The following is a 13,756-nucleotide window of genomic DNA, read 5'->3' as shown; positions in this document are numbered from 1 at the left end:
TATAAAGCAGCTAACGAAGCGATGTGATATGATTCACCCCTATTACGATGCAGTGCAATTTGATTTAACACAATGTAATTCAATGTAATACGATGCAATATAAACATTATGATGCTCTACAAATCAATATGGTTCAGATAGTTTGCTTTTATTTCTTCGGTTCTTTGACAGACAGCAAATAATCAATTTATTAAGTGCCTTCTGATTTGTAATGCATGGCCCTTTTACACACAGGCCTTTGTATTGCAAAAAGAAATCCATTTACATATCAAATATTGGCCACAAATGTTTGGTCATTTTCTAAATAATAAAAGTATAGCACATCTACTAATTATTAAATTATTAGTAGATTATTTTATTTATTAATTATGCAAATATCTAAAAAGAAACGATGCATAGTCATACAAATGCCAACTTGTATCCAGTGAAAACTTTTTTTAAATCGATGCACCACATCGTTAACTTTTATGCCGATGTACCGATGCGCATCGCTGAATTTAACTGTCTCTAGCTGATACTGATGTTTGTTTTTTTTAAATACTAATATTTTTTAACAGCCGACTTTCTTCAAATCAAAATCATATTGTAAATATAATACAAATAATATAGTAGAAAGTATGGAAATAATTAACTCAGTTCAAACAGGAGAAAAACAATAATTTGTCCAATCCACCATTTTTTTTACTGGTACTGGTAATAATACTGGATATCATCTGTCATCTGAAGTTATCAACCCAGAATCCCAATATAAATATTTTAATTGCTTATATAAATGGAACACTACTTTGGCTGTTCCTGTTTATAGAGGAATTTAACCACTAAACTACCACCTCCCCCTTACACAGTGACAGAACCTTCAGCTGGGCGATTGTTTGAAATACAGCGTATTTTTTCTCCATAGCTCCAAGTGTGGAACTTGAAGCTTGTTTGCAACAACACACTATTGTCATAGTTATTCTATTAACAGAGGATTTAGTGTTTTGACAATTTGATTAATTATTTGAATTTAGTTTTATTCATGAATTAATTTCCAGTGATACGCATATAGATTTTAACAAGGGGGTCAGTGGCTGTAGAACATTTCGATTATGGACCTGGACTGCGTTATCTATTTTGTTGTATTTATCACTAGGTCTGATTGTAACAGACACACCTCATCACTGATGGAAGCTTTTGTGTTCTTAGGGAACATCTAATACCTGCAGAAAGTGTTCTTACTGTATGTCCATTACCCAGATGTCTATCAAAGCATTATTTTGCCTTGGAAGGCTACAGTTTCTTCACTAAGTTTTTTACTGAGACATGCACTGTGTCGAGGTCTTTATTAATCTTCATTAATTCATCTTCAGCAACCACTTTCTCATGTTCAGGGATCTGATGGATGGCAACACATGTCATAACTCTAGATAGCTATTTGAAGAATTAGCAAAATGAACTGCAAGTCAATGAACTGCATTTAATTTGCCTACAAAGTGGAAATTTGTAACTCGAAATGACATCAGAGCATTGAAGCTATGAAAATATTTGTTTAGCACTAACTGTAATGAGTGGCCTGATAAGTGATATATACTGAATTTTCCTCTTTAAAAAAAATACTAAACTATATAGTTATAGTGTTATAGATTTTAAAATTCAGTATGTCTATGTCTGTCTACCTCAAATACTAAGTATAACTTATATCAAGGTGAGAATGCTCCTTGGTGTGCTGCTAATGCTGTGAGCAGCCATGTCGATTTAACATTACTAGTCAACAAAGAGTGGTTTCTGCCAGAGGTCCTATTCAGTTAAGGGGCCATTTTTTTCAGAGGTCAGGAAATACAAATAACAAATCAATACAGACTGGCATTAGCATCTGCTAGGAAAGTGCTAAAGGTAATGCATCAGTGAGAAACTGTTCAGGTTACATGAGCCAGCTTGTATAGATGATGGTGAACCACTTACTTCTCCTCCAGATAATCCTTCTACTTAAAGTTAGACCTGTCCGAGTCTTCCGGTACTTTATATTTGAAGCTCGCAATTCAATGAATATTGATTGTTTCAGGGGGAAAAATCATATTATTATTCTTTAAATCAACTATATGCACTACTGTGTATTGTATGTAGGTGTAATATAATTGAAGAGGAGTAAATGTGGTTTAAATCACTTAAAGTAATTCTATGTATCCTCTTTAGTTATACCTACAACGATGGGTTACTTAACGTAATCCCGGGTTCTTTGATAACAGAGTGAGGTGTTTCACTATGGGAATCGCTTTGGGCGTGACCAACTACGGAAGCTCTTATGACACCACGTCTGTCTTGACCTGAGATCAGGCTCCGCCCCACCTTTATCCCTCAGGTCGACCCCTCCTAACATCATTGCAGCGAGATTTCTTTCCGTCCAAGTGCAAGGAGGGAAGTGCTGGTGAAACACCTCACTCTGTTATCAAAGAACCCGGGATTACGTTAAGTAACCCATCGTTCTTTTTCTAACTTCGCTCTGTGTTTCACTATGGGAGATATAGACCGTTCCCAATCACATGGGCTCAGAGCATCTGGCACTCAGCACCGCATGTGCCAAGGATGACTCAGACACATCCAGTCTATAAAACCGCACAAAGGTGTGTGGCGTAGCCCAGCCAGCCGCCGCACAAATTTCCTGAACAGAAACTCCCTTAAGTAGGGCCCATGATGTCGCCATCCCTCTAGTAGAGTGGGCCCTCAGACCCGCAGGTGCCTGAGAACCACAACATTCATACGCTATAGATATAACCTCTACAATCCAGCGGGACAGCTGTTGTCTCGACAACGGCTTTCCTTTGTGAGGGGTAGCCCAAGACACAAACAGCTGGTCAGATTTCCTGAAACCCGCTGTTCTCTTGACATACGTATGGAGGGCCCGCACAGGGCACAAGGAACCCAATCCCTCCTCCTCCTGAGGTGGGTGGAAAGCTGAAAGTTCTGTAACGGGACATCTATAAGAAGAATCCACCACTTTAGGTACAAACGCCGGGTTAGGGCGAAAGGAAACTTTCGTGAGCCCAGGGGCAAACTGTAAACAGGACGGACTGACAGACAGGGCTTGCAGCTGGCTCACATGCTTAGCAGTCACTAGAGCCACAAGCAACGCCGTTTTAAGAGAAAGAAATTTTAGCCCTACGCCATCCATACGCTCGAAGGGGTGATGAGAAAGGGCTTCCAAAACCAAAGATAGGTCCCACTGAGGCACTAACCGCCGAGACACCGGCCTCTTACGGCGTGCACCTTTCATAAACCGGCTAATCAAAGGGTGCCGACCCGCAGGTTCGTTAATAAACCCAACATGACACGCAGAAATAGCCGCCAGATACACCTTCAAAGTAGAACAAGCTTTCCCCTTATCCAGCAAATCCTGGAGAAAGCACAAAATGTCTCCCACAGAACACTGGAAGGAGACAATGTGACCACGGCCACACCACTCCTCAAAAACTCGCCATTTATTGTCATAAAGCGTGCGAGTAGACGGGGCCCTGGCACTCTGGATAGTGTGTATAACCGATTGGGGTAAACCTGCCATACTCAAGTTCCACCTCTCACGGGCCAGGCCCAGAGAGCAATCCTGTTCGGGTGCGGATGATAAATCCTCCCGCCCGCCTGGGACAGAAGGTCCCTCCATGGAGGGAGCGGCCACGGTTGATCTGACAGTAGCTGAACTATTTCTGCGATCCAGTGTCTGGACGCCCAATGTGGAGCTATCAGAATCAGTGACAAGCTGAGTTCTCTGACCCTGGCCAGGGTGGGGGAAATCAAGCTCAGTGGAGGGAAAGCGTAGAGAAGAATGTTTGGCCACGGGTGGGCTAACGCATCCACACCCAACGGTGCATCTTCGTCTCTTAGAGAAAAGAACAGAGGACACTGAGCGTTTTCTCACAAGGCGTAGAGATCTACGGCAGCCCGGCCGTATCTCTGCCATATCTGCTCCACCACCTGGGTGTGCAGTTTCCATTCCCCGTACAGGGGGTTTCCCCTGGACAACAGATCCGCACCCTTGTTTCATATGCCTGGAACATGAGTCGCTCTGATGGACAAAAGCCTCGTGTCACACCACATTATCAGTTTCCTCGCTAACTGATGCAGCTGTTGGGAACTCCCTGCCGGTTGATGTACGTGACCACTGTGGAATTGTCTGTTTTCACCAACACATGTCAGCCCTTTATGAAATGCAGAAAATGTTTCAGCGCTCGAAATACTGCCAACAACTCCAAGTAGTTTATATGTCTCGGGATTAGCTGTGGAGGCCAAACGCCGTTCACAGCTCTGCCCATAAGGGTCGCACCCCAGCCCGCCAAAGACGTGTCCGTCATCATAGTAACCCTCGACGACACCGCCCCCAAGGGTATCCCCCACCGAAGTGTCGCGGGGCGCCCCCATTGGCGGAGCGCTGAGACGCAAGCATGTGTTATTTTGACCGGCCGATTGAGATGCTGTCGGGGACATAAGCGCAACCGCGCGACCCATCTCTGAAAATCTCTCATCATGAGAAGTCCCAGACGCACCACAGAAATCACTAAGGCCATTAAACCCAGCATTCGTAGGCACACTCGGAACGGGACCATAGTCCCCGCCCGAAAACGGGAGCGACACTGAATGAGAGATGCGATTCTCTCTGTCAGCGTGACTCGATAGGAGAGGGAATCTATACTGAGCCCTAGATATTCCGCGCACTGCGCAGGACACAAGCGGCTCTTTTCCCTGTTTATTCTGAAATCCAGGTCGCAGAGATGTGTGACTACGCTGTCCGCATCTCTGATCGCTTGCTCCCTTGACGAGGAGCATATCAGATAATTGTCTATATAAGACAAAATCCGAACCCCGCTGTTTCTCAACGGCAAAAGTGCCGCCTCCACACACTTGCTGAAAGTCCTTGGAGCGAGAGACAGTCCGAACGGAATGGTTTGAAACTCGTAGGCAGTGCTTCTGTGCACAAACCTCAAATATTTTCTGTGTGACGGGTAAACGTCTATGTGAAAATACGCGTCTGATAGATCGATCGTCACAAACCAATCGTTTGGACGGATCGACCGACAGAGTGCTTTGTGTGTCAACATTCTGAATGAATATTTCCTCAGGTGCTTGTTTAACACACGCAAATCCAAGATCGGATGAAGAGATGCGCTTCCTCTCTTCGGGATCACAAAGTACCGGGAGTAAAAACCCTGACGGCTTTCTGCCTCCGGAACAACTCTGATTGCCCTTTTGCTCAAAAGAGAGTCGATCTCGGTCACTAGGATGCGAGCCGACTCCCCTTCGGCCACCGAGACCAACACACCGTTGAATCTGGGTGGTTTCATTGCGAATTGAAGCCTGTATCCCCGTGAAATTGTGCTTAAGACCCACGAAGGAACAGCGCAAAAAAAAGAAAGAGAACCCCCGCGTACACAACTCTGGTCGCGCGTTGATGACGTCACAACCATCGCCGCGCTGGGCTCCGCTGGCAGAGCGAGCGCGCCCTCCAGTGGTAAAACTGGGGGGTGCACGCTGAATTCTCGAGATTTTCGCACACTATCGCCCTCGGCTGATCGCCTGGATGCGAAAGTGCCACATTTATTGTGTTTTTTATTTTTGAACACATCGCCCTTAGCCCGTGGCTTGGATGCGATGATGCATTCTTTATTGCGCAATCGTCCGAACTGACGTGCTAATGAAAAAATGTCGGGAGTGCTTGGTGACACTGAACATTTTCCCTTATTCCTCGAAACTGAGAAGAAACTATAGAGGAAGCCCTTACGGAACTTAGAACCGGGCTGTGTTCTCTTCTCCTTTTCTTCGCCAGCGGAGAAAGGAGGATAGGAGAACAATTGCGTGTCAGGTCGCACGCTTCTTCTTCCGCTCCTCGCGGTGGGGGCGGACGGTTTTTAGCCGCCACGGCCGCAAATTAATGCTTTCCCCACGGTCCCGAGCCATCCGATCTCGGCCGTTGACCAGCTTGCTGTCCGCCGAGAGCTGATCTTGTGCTCCTCACGTTCATCGGTCTCCCTCTCGCAGCCGCGGCTGCGGCAAAACCCCGTCGCGCTGGCTGAGGGGGCGTGTTCTGAGACAGCTTACGAGGCAAACAGAGGTTGAATGCTTCGTCCTCCTGTTTCCTGAGAGTACTGGTTTCTCACATCTTCTCTAGAGCTGGAGCGAACAGACCTTTAGCGGGTCGTAGGCAGCATCTATGACGCCCGCTTTCCGTGTGTCACCCAAGCCTGACAGGTTAAGCCACAACGCTCTCTCACCTGACACAGCCAAGCCCATCACGCGGCCGCAGCCCTGAACTGCGCCTCGTGAAGAGCGGAGAATTAGGTCGTTCACCACACAGATCTCGTCCCAAAGTACCGGGTTAGGTACTCCCGTGTCGAGCTGTCGTCCCATTTCCTCTAAAATCTCCGCCTGGTACGCAGACAGCAAAGTCACCGAGTTTAGCGAGTCCTAGCTTCGCTGCGGCTTGTTTGCATACCTCATGCAGGTTACCTTCAGCCTGTGAGGTTGTATCGCCTGTCTGTCTGGGGTCTCGACTGTTGGGCCGGGAAGGGACCACTGTCGTCCTCATCCTCGTCCTCCATATCCAAGTCGAGGAGGTCTGAGTTCGCATCTGCATCCTTGTCGCACGGTCGTTCCTCATCCTCTGCGAGGAGGTTATCAAACAGAGGCGGCATGACCGGCGATTCGGCCTCCATCAGGTCCGCCCAGCTCGTGGTAGCTCGCGGCTGATGTTCGATGGCCGTAGACCTCGCGGCGGCGCCGGACAGACACGGGTCCTGTTGGTTAGCCACCGCTACTCTCAGCCGTCTCTCCAAATGTTTCACCGGCATCGACGCGCAGTGAGCGCATGCTTGCGGGTCCGCGAGCGGCGTTTGAGCGTGCTTCGGACCCATGCACGGGATGCACATCGGGTGAGGGTCCCTGCCCGAGATGGTTGCTCCACATGATGATGGACACGGGCAGGATGCAACCTCTCTGATCTTCGACTCATTCCCTTTGGTGGGGGGGATGATCTTCGACATGGCTGAGTACGGGGAATATTAGACTCGTCACAACACGTTAGTCTGCCGATGTTCGCAGGGTAGTTAGCCCTCCGAAGGCTTTGCCTTGACGCGCTAAGCCTGTAATAGCCTGACGCTACTACTTTCCTACCGTGTAACTTAATACCCAGCAGGTTGGAATAGGAATAGCTTGCCTCGACGCGGACGCTATTCCGTGACGTCGCTCAGCACGATTCCGTACGACTGACCTCGCGTTCGGTGGCGGAATCCAATGACGGCCCGCACGATGAACAGAAGTCTCCGTGGACTATGATGTTTGCAGATGATATTGATATCTGTGGTGAGAGTAGGGAGCAGGTTGAGAAGAGCCTGGAGAGGTGGAGATATGTGCTGGAGAGGGGAATGAAAATCAGTAGGAGTAAGACAGAGTACATGTGTGTGAATGAAAGGGAGGGCAGTGGAGTGGTACGGTTGCAGGGAGAAGAGATGCCAGAAGAAGAAGAAAAAAGCATCAACTTTGCATTAAAGCATTAACTTGCTGTTTAATATGCTGTATCTCACCGCTTGAGCAAGGCCCTTAACCCTCACCTGCTCACCAGGAGGGTTTTTCTGAGAAGGTGTGAAGGCGAGTTGGAGTTGAAGATTTAAGAGTCAGATGAGGTATATCTATAATAAAGCTTCAGTTAAAAAAAACTTTGCTGTGCTGAGAAATTTGAGGTTGTGACTTTTTTTAAATCAGGCATTAAATTGCGAGAGGAAGCAGCTTACACCAGAGTGGGAGGTGAGCAGCGGTGTGAGTTTGTACCTCTGATTTATTATGATTGCTCACTTAAAGACTCACCAGTCTCTAGACCTTTGAGTCATCCTGCACACGCACACACACACACACGCACACACACGCACACACACACGAACAGTATATATAGACACATCCTCACACACACAAAGTGGCACGACAATGCAGTGGGTAGCATTGCTGACTTACAGCTTCAGGGAACCTTGTTCAGTTCTAAACTTCGGCTGCTTGTCTGTGTGGAGGGTACCAGATGCTCGGTACCTGTTATGTAATGTATGAACTGCAATGTATACTGTAGGTGTAAAGTCTGCTGCAACCCTGATTACAATGAAGTGTGTGTACAGTATATACCATCCACAGTACACTAAGATGTCACATTGTTCAGATTTAACCATATGTTAGGGGAAAATTATCTCAGATCTCAGTTCACAGTGATTTTAGTGATTGTCGTTACCAGACAGACCAGTTTAAGTATTCTTATATCAGCTGTACTTTTATTCAGACTCTAGGGATAGCCCTTTAAACCTACTAGTAATATATGTCTTGAAGGCATTATCACTGACAACTTGTGATCTTTATTTGGAGAAACTGAGACAATGTTTATTGTTAAAAGCGCTATACAAATAAAAATGAGATGAATTTAATTGAGAAGTGGCACATCTGCAAGCATCAGCTTCCTGTGATTGGACTCTTAAAGAAAAAACATGCACAATAAACACAATAAAAAAAAAAGAAATTAAATGCATACCGTATGTTCCGAGGTGATTTCCTAATTAAATTATTAGCATGCTCTAGCTCTTTCACTGCGGCTCTGTTTTCCCATGACTTGCACTTTTCCCCCTCGCATGTTTGGCCAGATGGAGCAGAAAGGGTCTGCCCCATGAGAGAGACACTTTGCATTATTGCAGCCTGCATGATGGCATGTGCTGCTCAGTGCTTTTCCATTAAAGTAAGGCCCGATGGAGGGGCAGAAAAGGGGAAACCGCTGTCTTGATGTCATGGTGTTCTGTCATTTCAGGAGACTGTGATAGAATCTCTCAGGTTGAAATTTTCAGCGCCGCTTTGTTCGCTCGCTTTTCTTTTTTTCACATAGAAGGTTGGAATTGTTCAGAGTGTGACTGACTGTTATATCTTATGCCTTTGTATGTGGATATCAGACTGTTATAAAAGTGGCACACACAAATATATGGAAACAATAGTTTTAATAGTGTTATGTAATATGGTTACAAATATTTGTACTTAGTTACAGCTGATCAGCAGAACAGCTGCAATATAATTTAAGTGTTTTACTGCAGTTTTATTATCTGAACTTAACTTGATTAGAATTGTGGCAAGTAAAGTTTCCCTTTGTGCACCAAATATGCTATGTGCATATAGAAAAAATATAACCTGGCAACATCTGCTTTTAATGCCGGTGAATTGCATTTTGAAGACTCTCTAGGCAAGCCTTCCATGTGGTTCTACAGCTATTAGACCTTACAGATTTATGTGAAATTTCAAGTACAGCCTTTATTTTGCTATATAGTGCAAGAGAAATATGTTTTGCAGCTGGATTACATCAAATTAAAATTGTATCCCATAAATTAAATGTGTGGACAATGTTTAAATATACATTATTACAAGTTATTTAGTTCAAATTGATTTATATTATACATTTATTTTACAATTACATTTTTATTTTTATGTTTTACTATTATATAGTAATTAAAAAGTTACCATTAAGTAGATGAAAATGGTGATCGAATCAGTGCAACTTCCAAATCCTAGATATATTGTTTTGAAAATGTAAAAAAAAATAATAATAATTTGAATTAGAAAAACTTTAATGTCTGATGTGTTGTAAAATTCATTTCAGTTCAATATAACATTGAATGCATAATAAAGTGTAAAATTATAAAAAGTAGAATACATTAAAAAAAATTTAAATAAAAAAATATTAACATACAGTACATATAAAGCAGCATTTACATTGGATGGAATTGCAGAAAATTACCATAAATGAAGTTGGACTTTGGTTTATGCACTTTCTGTTTATTCTGGATTCTGGATTTAGGAAGTTGACGGCCCATGTGCATAAGTTTGTTTTTAGTTTATACTATTAGGTCATATATGTGACCTTCTTATAGATATCAGTACATACAAATCTATGTAAAATAGCTCATACTTAATAAAAGAAAATTGTATTAGGTAGCACAATTACCTATATAAACTGTATGAGTTTCGCCCACTTCTGATCTAAAGCTCCTGGCCTGTCGGAGTTATTCTGAAACTGTTGTGATGTATGTAGGTCTGCATTTAGATAAAAAACCAAGCATATTTCTGTTTTAGTTTTCCTTTCACAGAAAAATTTGACTTGTATTTCTGTTGTTGGGTTCTGAAGTAATAGAAGAAAATAAATTTTTTTTAAATATTTTTAATAAACTGAAAGTTGAATCACCAGAAGGTGTTGCCATTATTACATTTGGTCATTACCGTTGTCTCTAATTAAACCCTGCATAAGATGACATGCACTTTGTTTTTTTGCTTTCGAATCCTCCTGTTATTTGTGTTAACACTCAAGAAACATGGCATTTCAGCTCCATCCATTTGTTCATATATAAGAGGTTCATATATACAGAGATATTGTTTTTGTTACCATGCCAGTAATTCTCACACCCAGTTATATAAAATTGTAAATTAGATAGTAGATTGGCGTTTCAGCTGTGCACATTCATGGGTCTCAATGCAGAAGCAGTGTGCGCACTAGAGGAGTGGAGGTCATTTCAGTCTGAGGTTGTTAAGAGTCTTATCATCTATCCGCCCACCCCATAAAGAAAGGAATGATGAGCTGTGTTGCTGCAGCATTCAGAGCTCTTCTGAGGTCCGCATTGCAGCCCACACCTGCAGAGAGGCCGCCAAAAACACTCCATGGTGATGGTGTCGGGATCAAATTCACACACACACACACACACACACACACACACACACACACACACACACACACACACACAACTATATTTCACATCTTAACCATTGGCCATTTGAAACTAAAACCCATTGTAGAGGTTGTTGTTCAAATCCAAAGTGCTGGTGTTTAAAGCAAAAGCATTAGAAAATGGAAGTACCGTTTAGTGTAAATATACCTTTTATCTTTCTTTCAGTTTTTCCCCTACGGCGATGCATCAAAGTTTGCCCAGCACGCCTTTCGGACCTTCGACAAAAATGGAGATGGCACCATTGACTTCAGGGAGTTTATCTGTGCTCTGTCCATTACATCAAGAGGCAGTTTCGAACAGAAACTAAATTGGGCCTTCAACATGTATGACCTGGATGGAGACGGCAAGATCACACGAGTGGAAATGCTGGAGATTATTGAGGTATGTACGATAGCAAACTGGCTGCACATACACCGATCAGGCATAACATTATGGCATTATAACATTTGAGTGTTAAAGTGAATAACACTGATTATCTTTTCATTATCGCACCTGTTAGTGGGTGGATTTATTTATTAGGCAGCAAGTGAACATTTTGTCCTCAAAGTTGATGTTAGAAGCAGGGAAAATGGGCAAGCATAAGGATTTAAGCGAGTTTGACTAATTGTGACGAAGCTCTTGTGGGATGTTCCTGGTCTGCAGTGTTCAGTATCTATTAAAAGTGCTCCAAGGAAGAAACAATGGTGAACCGGAGACAGGGTCCTGGGCGGCTCTTGATGACTCTTTGATGCACGTGGGAAGTGAAGGCTGATCCGTGTGGTCCAATACAACAGACGAGCTCCTGTAGCTCAACTGCTGAAGAAGTTCATGCTGTAATGCGCGACGGGTCAGAACAGTTTTAGCAGCAAAAGGGGGATTAAAACAATTTCATACGGAAATCTGATATATGGTCATATAAGAAAATATTTGTAGTTCTATTGGTTGCTTGAGATATTTATAATAAAGTATATGCACAAATTTGTGGAAAACACGTTTTTTTTTTTAACTTACTATCTAATGTTTCTATACATATGTAGGTTACATATAGTTTAATATATTGTGTTTTAATATATAACAGCATTCATGATACATTAAATTAGAAGATTATATGTATATGAGATACCTGATGTTACATTATGGATAAAGTTACTCATGTTAAGTAACTATGTAAAACTAATGTCACATACAGTGAGGAAAATAAGTATTTGAACACCCTGCTATTTTGCAAGTTCTCCCACTTAGAAATCATGGAGGGGTCTGAAATTGTCATCGTAGGTGCATGTCCACTGTGAGAGACATAATCTAAAAAAAAAAATCCAGAAATCACAATGTATGATTTTTTTACTATTTATTTGTATGATACAGCTGCAAATAAGTATTTGAACACCTGAGAAAGTCAATGTTAATATTTGGTACAGTAGCCTTTGTTTGCAATTACAGAGGTCAAAGGTTTCCTGTAGTTTTTCACCAGGTTTGCACACACTGCAGGAGGGATTTTGGCCCACTCCTCCATACAGATCTTCTCTAGATCAGTCAGGTTTCTGGCCTGTTGCTGAGAAACACGGAGTTTGAGCTCCCTCCAAAGATTCTCTATTGGGTTTAGGTCTGGAGACTGGCTAGGCCATGCCAGAACCTTGATATGCTTCTTACAGAGCCACTCCTTGGTTATCCTGGCTGTGTGCTTCGGGTCATTGTCATGTTGGAAGACCCAGCCTTGACCCATCTTTAATGCTCTAACTGAGGGAAGGAGGTTGTTCCCCAAAATCTCGCAATACATGGCCCCGGTCATCCTCTCCTTAATACAGTGCAGTCGCCCTGTCCCATGTGCAGAAACACCCCCAAAGCATGATGCTACCACCCCCATGCTTCACAGTAGGGATGGTGTTCTTGGGATAGTACTCATCATTGTTTTTTTCTCCAAACATGTTTAGTGGAATTATGACCCAAAAGTTCTATTTTAGTCTCATCTGACCACATGACTTTCTCCCATGACTCCTCTGGATCATCCATATGGTCATTGGCAAACTTAAGACGTGCCTGGACATGTGCTGGTTTAAGCAGGGGAACCTTCCGTGCCATGCATGATTTCAAACCATGACGTCTTAGTGTATTACCAACAGTAACCTTGGAAACGGTGGTCCCAGCTCTGTTCAGGTCATTGACCAGCTCCTTCTGTGTAGTTCTGGTCTGATTTCTTACCTTAATTAGGATCATTGAGACCCCACGAGGTGAGATCTTGCATGGAGCCCCAGTCCGAGGGAGATTGACAGTCATGTTTAGCTTCTTCCATTTTCTAACGATTGCTCCAACAGTGGACCTTTTTTCACCAAGCTGCTTGGAAATTTCCCCGTAGCCCTTTCCAGTCTTGTGGAGGTGTACAATTTTGTCTCTAGTGTCTTTGGACAGCTCTTTGGTCTTGGCCATGTTAGTAGTTGGATTCTTACTGATTGTATGGGGTGGACAGGTGTCTTTATGCAGCTAACGACCTCAAACAGGTGCATCTAATTTAGGATAATAAATGTAGTGGAGGTGGACATTTTAAAGGCAGACTAACAGGTCTTTGAGGGTCAGAATTCTAGCTGATAGACAGGTGTTCAAATACTTATTTGCAGCTGTATCATACAAATAAATAGTTTAAAAAACTATTTCTGTTTTTTTTTTTTAGATTATGTCTCTCACAGTGGACATGCACCTACGATGACAATTTCAGACCCCTCCATGATTTCTAAGTGGGAGAACTTGCAAAATAGCAGGGTGTTCAAATACTTATTTTCCTCACTGTAGATGTTAATGTAGAATTTGCTCATTGGAATTTTCAACACTAATACAATCCTAGAGAGTAAATTGTCTCTGCTGTTGGACGGAGATCTTCCAAATGCATACATGTAAATGCAAGGGGGTGAAATAATTCAAGCTCTTCTTTAAATAGAAGCAAACAATTCAAATAAGATATATGCATTATGCTATAACTATTATTGTTCGGAATTACTCTCTTATAACATGATTGTAATAGATTTAAAACC

General features: G+C 43.1%; 2 protein-coding genes across 2 annotated transcripts in view; one reads left to right on the top strand and one right to left on the bottom strand.

The window, feature by feature from the left end:
* LOC310738067 (uncharacterized protein) overlaps positions 1 to 13,756 on the bottom strand; it is a gene marked incomplete at its 3' end in the record, with an annotated part of 255,387 nt that overhangs the window by 178,727 nt on the left and 62,904 nt on the right. The gene's annotated exons all lie outside the window — the stretch shown is intronic.
* vsnl1a (visinin-like 1a) overlaps positions 1 to 13,756 on the top strand; it is a 38,799-nt gene that overhangs the window by 18,124 nt on the left and 6,919 nt on the right. Inside the window, exon 3 of the mRNA XM_083563158.1 lies at positions 10,920 to 11,135. Coding sequence (XP_083419284.1) covers positions 10,920 to 11,135 — 216 coding nt within the window. The remainder of the gene's footprint in view (positions 1 to 10,919; positions 11,136 to 13,756) is intronic.

This window comes from Silurus aristotelis, assembly GCF_946808225.1.
Source record: "Silurus aristotelis genome assembly, chromosome: 15".
NCBI lineage: Eukaryota > Metazoa > Chordata > Actinopteri > Siluriformes > Siluridae > Silurus > Silurus aristotelis.
The sequence above is the reverse complement of the archived record's forward strand: the minus strand, read 5'-3'. Positions and strand labels throughout refer to the sequence as shown.